Raw genomic sequence first — 13,483 nt, 5'->3', positions numbered from 1 at the left:
CCATCATCTTGTGTGAACTGGATGCAATGCTGTAAGTGGTTAGGGTGTTCCCAGACATCAGTTCTTGCTTGTTGTATCATAGTATCCAAGCTATACCTCACTGCAGAGGTCTAACAAGGCCAAACTCTATAGTAGATTGGATTCCCTCCTGGAGAGGACCATTCCTGGCAATTTGGGATGGACTGTTCCCATGAACAGTAGGATCAGTACTGATTTGCATAGAGAGACACAGTGGATGAACAATTATGGGTTGGAATGCTGCCCATAGTGATTGCCAGAGTTTTAGACTATTTGCAGGCATTCCTCCCATCAGCTTTTGCCTGTTTAATTCTTATACTTTTGAAAAAAACAATCCGAGAACAACTTGGCACCCCCATTCTAGTCGACTAATGGTATAGCCAAAAGTGTAGAAGGGTCAAATGCTTCAATCAAAGTATTCAATGTCGGCCCTATAGAAAATCAAGTAATAGCTATTTACGGCAAGAGTTTACAAGACAAAGCCAAGATAGACAAGTTTTCTCACAAAACTCAGCAGATTATGTTTCAGGGTGCTAATGCTATAAACAAATGCACGTGTTGTTGTTCAAAACATTAACAGGCTTACTTCCGATCTTGCCCGGCACTGGGGAAGGAATGCTTTAGATGTGGGAAGTTAGGACAATTCTCAAATGTGCATGTGTGAAGTCTGATGGCATCCAGAAAAGTTCTTTGGTGAGAGAGGTGAATAATCAAGAGGATACAAAAGGCAATTCAGTCCTTGGTTTAGTAGAATCTTCAAAGAATAAGCCATACTAAGATGACATAATAATTGATATCATTAATAGCTATCCACAATAAGGGTTTGAGTATTGATGAAGAAATAGGAAAGCCTAGTTATGTAGAAATTAATATTTCAGGCATTGACTCGGAACCTCAGAATCCACCAAATGTTATAATTGAAATTGCTAGCAAACACGTTGAGCTTATGGCAGATTCAGGTCCCCCATTTAGCATTCTATTTAGCATTGTCTATTTTCAACAATATTGTGGAGATAAACCGTTGCAATGTAATGATGTCAAGGTGTATACCTATAGAAACAAACATTGGCAACGCGAACAGGTCTCACCTATGCAAAATCTATTGGTTTTATCAATGTTTTATTTAGCCAGGTTGAACATCAGCGCAGCTCTTGTGCTGCATGGTTAAAAGTAAAAAAAACAATATGATGCAGCCAGCGACTGCTGCATCATAGCGTTTTTAAAAAAATGGTTTCAACAGTGCTGTACAGCAGCCATGCTGCACAGCACTGTTGAAACCATTTTTTTAAAAACGCTATGATGCAGCAGACGCTGGCTGCATCATATTGTTTTTTTTACTTTTAACCATGCAGCACAAGAGCTGCGCTGATGTACAACATGGCTAAAAAAACATTGACAAAGCCAATAGACCTCACAAAGGTGAGACCTATTGGCTTTGCCGATGCTTGTTTCAACATTCTACTGCCCAAACACTAACACAGTTGTGTCATCAAGACCATTTATGGCTATTACAGTGTTTCACGCATATTAATTTACAGAGGCGGCATGCTTAATTATAATTCATTGGTGGTCAAAAATACTGGAGCACTAAATAATAGTGCACACAAGTCTTTTTTGTAAAAGAAAAAAGAGGATGGCAAGAGATAGATGTATAGCGCAAACTTTGTCTATGGTTTCTAAATGACTCTGTGTCTGGGACTCAACCCTTCATGACCAATCACAACCTTTGTAGCATTTCACGTGCAATTGAGGTCACCCTGTGTGAGCAAGACACAAGCAGCTTCGCATCACCAACTCACGGGGTGCGGAGATCTCACACACAACTACTAAAAGGCCACGGAGAACACTGAAGTGGGAACACAGTAGGTGAGAGTCCTAATAAAAAAACAGGAAGGTAGCCAGAGTGGACCACACTGGGATGATAGGTACCATCAATTTGTGGGCATCCCCCCTTTTTTGTTTAAATTGATGTGGAAGCAGGGGGGAACCCACGTGAAAGCTTATTTCTACCTCCCTTGATTGGGACTCCTATCAAACATAAACTCAGGAATATTCCCGTTACAAGAAATGTTACCTGAAATGTGTTCTGCGGGCAGGAGTGATTTGGTGCATGCTGCCGAATGGGTTTTTCCCACAGTTTTGGTAGGAAAGAAGATAAGCAAACTCAGACTATATGTTGTTTTATGATCACTCAAAAATAAATTCTGGTGCATTGTCATCTATACGTCACATGAGTGATTAGTGAAATTAGGTTTTCAGTACTTTGCACTTAAAATCTGCATAGTCTTGACATATCGCCACTTTTATAACACCTAATGGTGTATTTAGGTACACTAGGATGCTATTGACTTGGCTGCTGCTTCTTTGGTATTCCACCAGATTATTCACATTTTGTTTCTGAATATCGAAGGGATGGTTGCAATCCATGATGACTTCTGAGTTTTTATCAACGGAATTGAAAAACATAACTAGATTTTATAAAATGTGTTGGAAAATTCTTTAAGACAAGGGGATGACTCTTCAACTGGACAACTCTAAATTTTGTATCTAGGGAATTAAATACCTGGCCACAGAATTTATAATGAAGACAACAAAGGTCAACTTAAGCCCTTCCAGAGTCTTTTCGATTATTTTTTTTGCAAGTTTTTTAGTATTTTTAAATGTTGGCAGCTCCATTAAGGCTACTATCAAAAAAGGCTTTTAGTATGTATAGTTACAAGAACATGATAAAAGATTGATAAAACTGCCTGTGTCCCTTTTTACTGTTTGCAAAATGTAATCACTGTTGATGGTAGCGGTGAAGGTCTCTAAGCTGTTGTTAGTAAGAGTAAGGCAGGCAAGGTAGCAACAGTATATGGTGAATCTACATTGTTGACACAAATTGAATCAGAATATTCCACATTGAAGGGGAAGGCACTGACTTCTTCATGGAGCGATGAGTACTCCAAAACTAATACTTGGGAACAGTGCTTTTAATGGGCCGGCACTCACAGGTACTGAGTACCGGCACTTATTACTTTTATCACTCTGAGTACCGGCACTTCTCCACTACCGCGGAGAGTACCGGTACTCATGAAGGGTAGGCGCATTGGCCTCTAGTGGTAGCCTGTCTCTTTGAAAGCCAAAGCACTTTTACAGCCCTGAGCTGAGCCCACGCTGAACTATTCAGTGTGGGCTCATTGGCATGATATCTGGGCGTTCGCCCTCATGCTGTGTTTAAGGAATCGAGGTAGCCCAGTGAAAGCACAATGAGGAAAGCCGTGGGAGGTAAGGAGGTTAAAAGGCCTTTAATCCCACCTGATTCTTTTGTGTGTGTCTGCTTATGTTTGTCTGTTTGCCTGCTTGTGTGTGCGTGTTTTTGTGTGAGAGAAAAATGAGAGAAATATTACAAAATGAGGAAATGTTAAAATATCGCTGTGTTTGACTTTCGTTTTGAATAACCAATTAACCATTCTTGTCTATAGAAACACATTTCTCGTGTTTTGGTATGTGCTGCAACTAGTATATAAGTCAATAAGCTTCGCATAACTTGCCTTTAGACCCGTCCCTAGCTCCGCCCACTCGCCATATTTGAATGAATACCTGCACTATTTTTTTCCCATTTAAAGCACTGCTTGGGACAAAACATTGCCCATCAGGACTGACCATAAACCACTGCTATCCTCTCTTCATAGTAATGGCAGTGACGAAGCTTTCACACCGCTTGGCTCATTAGAATATTTGCTAGGTTGAATGAGTATAATTTTGTGTTGCTACATTCCTGGTGTTCTTACTACAAGCCTGGACTGCTTATTCAGATTGTTGATACAAAGCAAAAGTAAATGCACAATGAGGAGTGTGTTTTGGCCACAGGTAAGGATGTCATTGCAAATGTTGACCATGGAACTAGCGAAAAGTGCAGGCGGGGGCCAGGCAACAGGGGAATATTCCGAATACTGACTTAGGTTTTAGTCTTAATGGTTGACCTCGGGAAAAATATCTGGGGCCTGAACTACAGGTTTTGTGGAAGGGAACAGAGGAATTATCTTCAGAGGGTGTTCTCATCAAGACAGGCAATGGTCTTATTCCATCTGTTTCTATTTGTAGATTTTGCACCACACATGCAAGAGGATAATTAGCTGCCTGCACATTGAATCTGTTTCTGATTAGTCAATGCCCAAAATCCCGTAGCAGTTACCTCTGAGAACATTGTGATCTTCGAAAGGCACCAATTAAACTGGAATATTAAACATTCGAAAATTTAGCAATACTCCAAAAAAGGCCAAGGTTTAACTTAGCAGAAGGATGTACTGCCGTCCTTTCCTTTCAGCAGTACTTATGCACACCCCTAGACACGGTGTGAAGTTTATGCTGCTGCTGTGGTGGACACTATGACCATAGGCTCTCTGCCTAGAATCTATTATGCTCACTAGACCCATAGAAGTAGGATGTAACTTGGCGGGAATCACCCACAAGTGTGACAGGCTAAAAATACAGATAAGCAACATTCACTGAGGTAAGTAACATTGTGGGTGTTTATATAGTCGCACTGTACAAATAAAGAATAACACTTTGATCGTTTAAAAAAGTCATATTTATATTTATTGTATTAGTAAATGCCTTCACCTCTGAAGACGCAACTTAGATTCCCCGAGGTCACTTACATTTTTGACAATTGCTCAAAAAGTAAAGCCAGGATGACATTATATATTTGGAACATCACGGGAGTTTTATTTCGGTTTTGAACTGTTCTGGCTGCGTGTGGCAGCTCTATGGTCTCGACAATCCTTCTTCGAGGCTCACGCCTGCATGCTGTGCCTCGAGGCGCCGCAGCAGGCCTGCGTCCACAGGAAGCCGAGACCTTTTGCCGGAAATCACTTTATGTCGGAGTGAAATGTGCTTCATTTCGTGTAATCACCTCGGACTCAGGGGGGGAATGTGGAAGTTTAGAATAAATGGAGGATTTTTCTGAAGGTCTCCTTCCAAATACAACAGATATGGGAAGAAGGGGGAGGGGGCGAAGATCTTTCCTCGATGCATTTTAGGTGTAGCAAACACTAGCTGAAAAATCCACAAAAGGGGGGTGGGGGGAATTACTTTGGGAAGTACCAATCATAACCACTCTAGACGTCCTAATTGCTCAAAAACCTACTTTAGCACATGCTTTATATTTAAAACATGTACTGCAATGTTTAGACATTTCTTTTCAACACTGTAAAGTACTTCCTAATGCAAATGATTGTGCCCATGTTATATTCCACACTGCCACTAATAATTATGTATTGCCACTAAGTTCAATCACAACGATGTTAAGTAAGAGATCCTGCCTCAAGTGGCTGTAGGTGAGGAAACAGGGATCCCCTACAATGAATGAGACCTGACTTTGGCTTCCTTCCTGGCCAACCAGCCGCATCTCAAGAACTCACTCAATGCCTTGTGTGAAGACGGCTTCCGTTTCAAGAAGGACAAGTTAAGCAGGGAATTGTTGTGATGTAAAAACAAGTTTCTTGCAGTATATTATTTTCAGGTGATCTTGCAATTCTATTTTGAACTTTTTTGCTGAACAGATGACCTTTTCTCTTTCCTTAGAGAGCGGGAATCCCAGAAGTGGACAGAAGCTTGGAAGCTATAAGGTTTGCAACAGCACCGAAAAGTTCCTAAAAACCGCTCAGCTGGAATGGCTCACAGGGCCATTGACCACCATTTTCCTTCCAACCATCTATTCCACGGTGCTGTTCACTGGACTGCCAGCCAATGCTTTGGCCATCTGGATCCTCGCTGTCAAAATCAAGAAAGTGCCATCCACCCTGTTTCTGCTCAACTTGGCATCATCTGACCTCTTTTTCATCTTAGTGCTGCCTTTTAAAATCTCCTACCACTTTCTGGGCAACAACTGGCTCTTTGGCGAGGCCCTTTGTCGGATGACCACTGCCTTCTTCTATGTCAACATGTATTGTTCTATCCTGTTTCTCACATGCATCAGTGTGGACCGCTACTTCTCTTTGGTGCACCCGTTTAAGGCCAGAGGATCACGGGGATGGAGAAAGTCATTCTTCATCTCTGTGGCAGTTTGGGTCCTGGTGGTGGCAGCCCTGATTCCATTTCTACTGGTTCCACAGACAGTTACTTTTACAAATCCAGATATCACCACCTGTCATGATATCACCGCAGTATGCTCGGAGTATGATTGGCTGCTCTACTACATGTTGGGCTTGGTTGTTATTGGGTTTGTCATCCCTTTTTTGGTCGTTGTGTTCTGCTATGGTTCTATAATTTTAAACCTCATATCCAAGAGGAAGAACCACAGTCGCGTGATTTGCCTAGTCTTCCTTGTGTTTGTTACTTTCCTCCTGTGCTTTACTCCTAGCAACGTCCTTTATTTCGGCTACTCCATTAACAGCTCGCCGGAACACCAGAACCAGCTGTACAGATGGTACACCCTCGCCCTCGCACTTGGATCATTCAATAGCAGCATTGACCCTTTCATCTATTACTTTACGTCAAGGGATTTCCGGGAAGTGGTGAAGACCGCAGTGTGCTTCCAGAAACAGAACAACAGCTTGATTTTGGGAAGAACATCTGATCAGTTGCTTCAAAAGAAAGCTACAGTGAGCAGTGATTGAATCTACTGGCCGCTATTCATCCACAAAGGTAAAATGTGGACATTCAGAGAACACCGGTTTCCTTAATGAAGTCCACATTCAACTCTGTCTGCAATGGTGCCCAGAAGTGGAAAGTCACGTCTAGCCGCATACAATAGCATAGACTAAATGTTATCCACTGTCTTGACTTTTCTGCAATGATGACTTGTATATAAAGAAACAAAGCCTCCCCAGAGTCCCGACTGAAACTTCTAGCCCTTGTTATCAGAAAAATCGAAACCATTAATGGATAATCTAGGCCACTGGAATCATCCGGCATGTAGGGCCAACGTGTAAACAGAGTATCTTAATTAAGCAGCAAAAGGAACAAATATACGGAACAAGGAAATGCTAAATATAAGATATATTATATGGTATATTTTGCCGCATTATCTGCTGTATTTTGTTTACTTGTTTATGCACATTGATACTGAATAGTTCTCAGTTCCATAGAACATACACTGAGGGCCGTATTTACTACAAAATGATGCAGCGTGGTGCTGCAAGCCATTTTGCTGCCCGAGTGGCGTCATTTTAAAAGCAAAGGGATGCGTCATACTAACAACAATACAACGTATCAGTGTGTTTTCCCCTGCACTGGGGCACAATTGTCTGCCATGCACCAGTGCAGGCACCATAGTGTCATATTGCAAGGGTGATTGCGTTGCAGGGATGATTGTTTTTGTGCAGGAAGGGACACCTTCCTGCACAAAACAATCATTGATAGCATTTTCCTCTTTCTATGTGTGCTGCAGAACGCAGCTTGCATAGGAAGAGGAAAAAACAAGGACAAATGAAAGTATTTCTCCTCGTTGCGCCACTCCTATGCCTACCCTGGGAGGCTTAGGATTCCGACGTATTCCCAGGGGATGTGTCAGGTTCCATAGATGTTGTGTGGGAACACCCACAGCAACACCCACGGAACGCCCCTTTCACACAGAGTAATTTGTGAAAGTGGCCCACACAGGGTGACTTTACTTGGCCTTGTAAACATGGGCAAGCCCATTGTGCTGTCGGTGCATCAAAATAAGTGACGCATCAGTGGAGCGGTGGAGTAAAGGAGGCCCTGAGTTCCTAGGAAAGAAACATACACAGTTAATGATTCTGCCTTACATGGAAGACTAGGAGTACCATTTTGCTAACCATTGTCTATCGACCTTCCCACGTAAAATAGTTTAAAACTTGTACAATGTTGCACTGAGCAGACAATGAGCCAACAAGTACACACTTTCTGATATAAAGGTTTGCCTCTCGTTCTTAATTTCCCAATCATGGGCTTCATACAATATTTTGATGCACAGCAGCGTAGGAAGTCTTCCTCCTGCATTGCTGTGACTCAAAATAAAAGGACAGGAATGCGCTGTATCCAGTGATGGCAGGTGCAGGTAAGAGTGGTAGGGCGGGGAGCGGGGGGGTCGACCGACGACGTCGAGGGATTTAAAAAAAAAAGAAAAACACTTACCTTGCACTCGTCACATTGTCAACTCAGTGATGCAGCGAGCGCAAGGTAAGTGTTTTTTTTTTCCCCTCATCGTCTGTCACCACCTAAACTCACCACACCACACTGCTCTTACCTGCACCTTCCGTCACTGGCCGGATCTACAAAATATGGTGCATTCTTGTCCTCCGCAGCGCCATCGCACAAACAGCACTCGTGCACCAGTGCAGACACCCTTGAGTCATTTTGCAAGGGTGCCTGCACTGAGGGGATGATTATTTTTCTGCAAGAAGGGACACCTTCCTGCACAAAAACAATCATTAAAGTAATTTTCCTCTTTCTATGCATGTTGTACAATGTAGCACGCATAGAAAGAGGAAAAAACGAGGAGAAATAAAAGTATTTTTCTTGTTGAAACCCAGGGGAGGCGTAGGATTCTGATGCTTTTCCAGGTTTACAAAATGTTGTATATCTGGGAATGGGTCAAGTTTCATGGATGTTGTGTGGGAACACCCACAGCAACACCTATGGAACGTTCCTTTAACACAGAGTGAGGCGTGAAAAGGAAATATTAACCAACTTTTAATAGACTAGGCCAGGAGTCCCGGATAGATTACATAATGATCAAACTTCAGGACTGGAAACTAGTTTTAGATTTTAAAATAGCCCCCAGGTTCGACAGTGACCACAATGGCCTGATCCTCTCCCTGGCTGTTGACGGCTTTCTTAATGCTGCTGTCCCAGAAAATAGAGCAAGCGCCCCAAGTTTAACCTTATCTAGCAATAGGCGAAGAATAAGGTGGGATAAACTCTCAGAGAAACCAAACTGCATCAGGACCATCTATGAGCTGGTGGCATCAGCCCTTGAAAAGGTGGGTAGACTTCTCCCACTATTGCCCTCGCCCGACGGGTGCATTTCCCTTGGGGACATTCATCAGACCCTGTGCAACAATCTTGCCGAGGTATTGAACCCTGTGGTCCGGGACAGGAAAGTGAGGAGAGAAACAACCTCATGGTTCAATGCCAGCTGTAGGAAAGCCAAGGCAGACCTTCTCCGGGCATTTAAAAATAAGGAGGCCTTATCGGTAATTAGGGAAAAGCGGGCTGTCTACAAGCTCCTCCTTGAAAATGCCAAAATAGACTGGGACTGGGAGAACTGGTCAGAAATGACAACTGCACTTAAAATCAGAGACCCAAGGAAATTTTGGCAAATAGTCAAACATGGCTCAGTTGAGCCTGTTTTGGCTATAGAGGGAAACATCGCGCCTGAAGTGTGGGAGGAACATTTTTCGTTGCTCTACAGTGCGCCTGGGCTGGACCATCTAATAACTCAGGTTGGGGCATTAGCCGCCCTAACCACTGACAATTCTCCCGAGATGGGAGATTTTAATTTGGAGGAATTGGAAATGGCAATTACTCGCCTTTCCTCGGGAAAAGCGCCAGGTCTTGACAAGCTTCCAGGCGACCTTTTAAAGCACGAGGTTAGAATCTGGGCCCCCTACCTCTTGGTTTTATTCAACGCCATCGCACACGGTATGGCGGTCCCCCCCACTTGGCTTGGGGCGGAGATCGTGCCTATTTTTAAAAGGGGCTCACCTTTAATCCCGGCTAATTACAGACCGATCAGTCTGATAGACGTCCCTCAGAAGCTTTTTGCGAGGCTTCTGTTGGATCGTCTCTTGGACTGGATCGAAGACAAGGACATTTTGAGCCCCCTCCAGGCTGGGTTTCGGCAAAAGACCTCCACCATAGACCAGGTCTTTAGACTGTCACTTTTATACTGGAAAACAATACAGTTGGAGGGTGGCAGCCTCTATACTGTATTTGTGGACCTAAGGGCAGCCTTCGACCTGGTTCCACGTGGTAAGCTGTGGGAAGTGCTGGCTAGAGCCGGGGTGCCAGGTGATCTTTTGTCAATGATCATCCGCCTCCATACCAACACTTATGCTCAAGTGAGGTGTGGTAGGTATGGCGCCCTATCAAATAAGTTCCCCGTTGACAGAGGGGTAAGACAGGGGTGTGTACTTGCACCGACCCTGTTCTGCCTCTTCGTCAACGGGGTTATTGATCACCTCAATAAAGTCCCCAATTCCGACGTCCCAAAGCTGGCGGGAAGGAGGGTTCCGGAAATTATGTTCGCGGATGATACCCTCCTTCTCTCCAAGTCGCCGATGGGAATCCAGCGTGTGCTGGACGGCTTTGGGGGACTTTTGTAGAGAGCACGGATTGGAGATTAACACTCTAAAGACCAAATTTATGGCCTTCAATCCGCCACCCAGGTTCCACCGTATTCCACGCATAGGCAACAACACGCTAGAACGAGTCAACACCTTTGAATATCTTGGTGTAACCCTTAATGAGGAATTGGGGTGGGGTCCGCATCAGGAGAAAGCAAGGTTGAAACTAGCGCAACACGTGGGTGGGATACTAAGGATGGTGGGGAAGAACAGGTCGACCCTCAAACCCATAGGCCCTCCGCTCCACATCTACAGGGTGCAAGCCAGAGGAGCCGCTATCTATGGCAGCGAATTATGGGGTCACAAAGTCTTGGCTAGTCTGACAAAAGAGGAGAATAGGTTTCTTAGGTGCCTAGTAGCCCTTCCTCCAAGTACTCCTTTAGTACCATTAAGACTTGACCTAGGCATCAGACCCCTGGAAGAAGAATTGGCGCTTCGCCCTCTGATTTATTGGCGGAGATTGTGGGCTGTACCCGAATTGATTCATTACAGACAGGGCTTGCAGGAAGTCCTTAGTCTTCCAAATTCGGGGAACATTGCCTGGTTTAAATTTGTAAGGAACAATCTGGTGGCCCTAGGTCTTGATGCTCTTTGGAACGACCCCCAGGATGCTTGCCCCAGGCTTCCCAAAAAGGTTTTAACCAAATTGCATTATAATTCTAGGGCTCCCACATTCCGACCTTCTATAACCCTAGGGATTGTAACGCACCAATTCCTTTGTATTAAAAATGCCTACAGCTTTGAACTAATCCTGGACAATATTTACCCTGTACTAATTAGGAAGCTTTATCTACAATGGAGGCACGGGTCCCTGCCAATACGTGCATTCACTAGTCATTGGTCTGTGTCTGCACCCAGTACCTGCCCGGCATGCAGAGTATGCGATGAAACTGAGCTGCATATTATATTCTTTTGTCCGGGCTACAGTGAGGTGCGCAGAAAATGGATCATTCCCGTTTGTAGGAATTTGGGTTTTACCAGGTGCCACGAAGCCTTCAGAATTCTTAAGAGTGAAATGGCTGCTCACATTGTGTTTGCTGTGGCCAAATTTCTGGGGGCTTTCTGGCATAAGAGAAAACGGTACCTGAAAATGCTAACCTGATTAATTTTGCACTGGGTTAAATTGTACATGATTTTATGTAATTAGCAGATATATCGCTGTCTTGGTGTTCTAATGTTCCAACCTTTTTAATTACTTTTTAACTACCAAATGTATGGTTTTAAATGTTTTTATATTCTTATTTTATCTACCTTTTATGGAGAGATTCTCCGAAATAAAGTTCTTTTGACTTGACTTGAAATATTAACAAGGTCATGAAAAGTCTCGCACGGTGACTTTACATTGCCCTGTCAATATGGGGAAGCCCATTGCGCTGCTGGTGCCTCAATAAAAGTGACACACCAGCGGCGCAATGGGCTTGTAAATAAGCGCCATGTTTCATAATTTGTCTTCAGTTGAGTGTTTACCCTATCTAAACACTTTAGGACCACTGAAAGCGCCTCTATTAAAGCACCCCTATTAGCGACCAGCTCTGCAGAAGGGTAATGTGCATTTTACAAGGAAACTGCATCGAAGTATATGCCCACTATGCCCCATACCTTCAAAAGAATCACCTCTTCAGCAAGCGCCAAAGTGTCACTTTCCGCATTTCACACCCCCTCTCTCACTCCCTGCTTACTCCCACCTATACACTCTCTATGCCACCAGGCCCCATCTGCCTCTCTGTCCATTTAATTCACCTACCCTCTTTTACGCGTTGTTTTCTGTAGCATTTCTGCTATTACAAGGTACTTTAACTGCATTTTCATAAAACGCTCTGTTGCTTTGTTACTAAGTGTGCATGCTAAAAATCTTATACTCACATAAGTATTATTATGTATATATCTCACTATGAGGCACTTTTAAGATGCAAGACATCAAACCTTAAAATGAGATGTAAGATGTTATGTATTCTACACTGTGAATAACCCCATTGGAATAACTGTTGTTGTAATAACCGTGTTTGTGATGTAAACATGAATATGCAAGAAATGTGAAGAAAATAATTTTCATGACAAAAATTATTTTTTTTGTATTCTATTTGAATAAGATATATGGCTGCAAGATTTTTGTTTCCTGCTGCAGACGAGTGCCCTTATCCTGTCAATCAGATTTGGAAGGGAACATGACCTGGCCAGAAAAGGGGTCATATTTTTAATGTTTTAGGCAATGCATTGTACTACGTGTGCAGCATTTTAAGTGACTTTGATCTGTATTTATTTTCATTAAAAAAAAAACTGTAAATACTATAGCAGATCTCTGCACATTATACCTGTATGGTATGCACAAGCTCCAGGTCTCGGTTTCTGTCCGGTAACTGCAACTACACTGTAAAGTTACTATTAGTACATTTAGGGAAGATTGCAAAGCATACATCTGTAGGAGGAGTTGTCCAAGTAGTTGAGCATATCTCCACTTCTGTATGCAGAAACAGGAGTGAGACAGAAAAGGTAAACTACATTCACCTGAACAGAATCACACTAACCAGACAAACATTAACCCTTCAAGCAAATAAATCCAGCTCTCACCCTGGGCTCTGACCTCTTCCACTTTTACTGTGTAGTGTTCATTATTTAATTTTGTGGATGCCAGATCTATTCTCCTTAATGCATTCTACCCCATCCAGGTAGAAGAATAAGTTCACTGAAGAGAAGACAGACCTTGTAGTTAACTTTGGCGTAGATCCTAACAGGGAACTACATGATTTGCCCACACATACCCTCAGTGGAGTGGAGAAGACAGGAGCTCACATATGCCATGAAAAGTTTGGAGGGGAGGTAACTACTGTATGGGACCTAATCAAAAGAATTAGAAAGATAAGAGTAGGCGGGTAAATGAGAGGTTTTTTCGGACATAGGTGGCAAAGGCACTCCCAGTAAATGGACCACGTGAGGCCTCGGTTTTAACCCCCTCCATAAACGTATCCTCTCCACTATCCATCCTGATCTGTTATGTGACCTGCCTATTCCAGGGAGTTTCAATATAATGCCTGGTAAGTGCAAAACACCTCTGTGTCTCAGCTGTATCATCCCACTCACATCAGACTCTTTTCAGACAGAACACATCTTCCCAGTCACAAACATGCATACATCCCACACGCCACTCATACAGCTTTACCCTCCTTTGCAGC

The 13,483-nt window shown here is 43.2% G+C and overlaps 1 protein-coding gene across 1 annotated transcript in view; it reads left to right on the top strand.

The window, feature by feature from the left end:
- Positions 1-12,602, top strand: part of LOC146810703 (proteinase-activated receptor 3-like) — a 68,142-nt gene extending 55,540 nt beyond the window's left edge. The window contains exon 2 of the mRNA XM_085617777.1: positions 5,587-12,602. Within this exon, the coding sequence (XP_085473903.1) occupies positions 5,587-6,620 (1,034 nt within the window). The 3' untranslated portion in view covers positions 6,621-12,602. The remainder of the gene's footprint in view (positions 1-5,586) is intronic.
- The last annotated feature ends 881 nt before the right edge of the window (positions 12,603-13,483 follow it).

This window comes from Triturus cristatus, chromosome 7, assembly GCF_964204655.1.
Source record: "Triturus cristatus chromosome 7, aTriCri1.1, whole genome shotgun sequence".
NCBI classification, from domain to species: Eukaryota; Metazoa; Chordata; class Amphibia; order Caudata; family Salamandridae; genus Triturus; species Triturus cristatus.
This window is presented reverse-complemented; position numbering and strand designations above follow the sequence as displayed.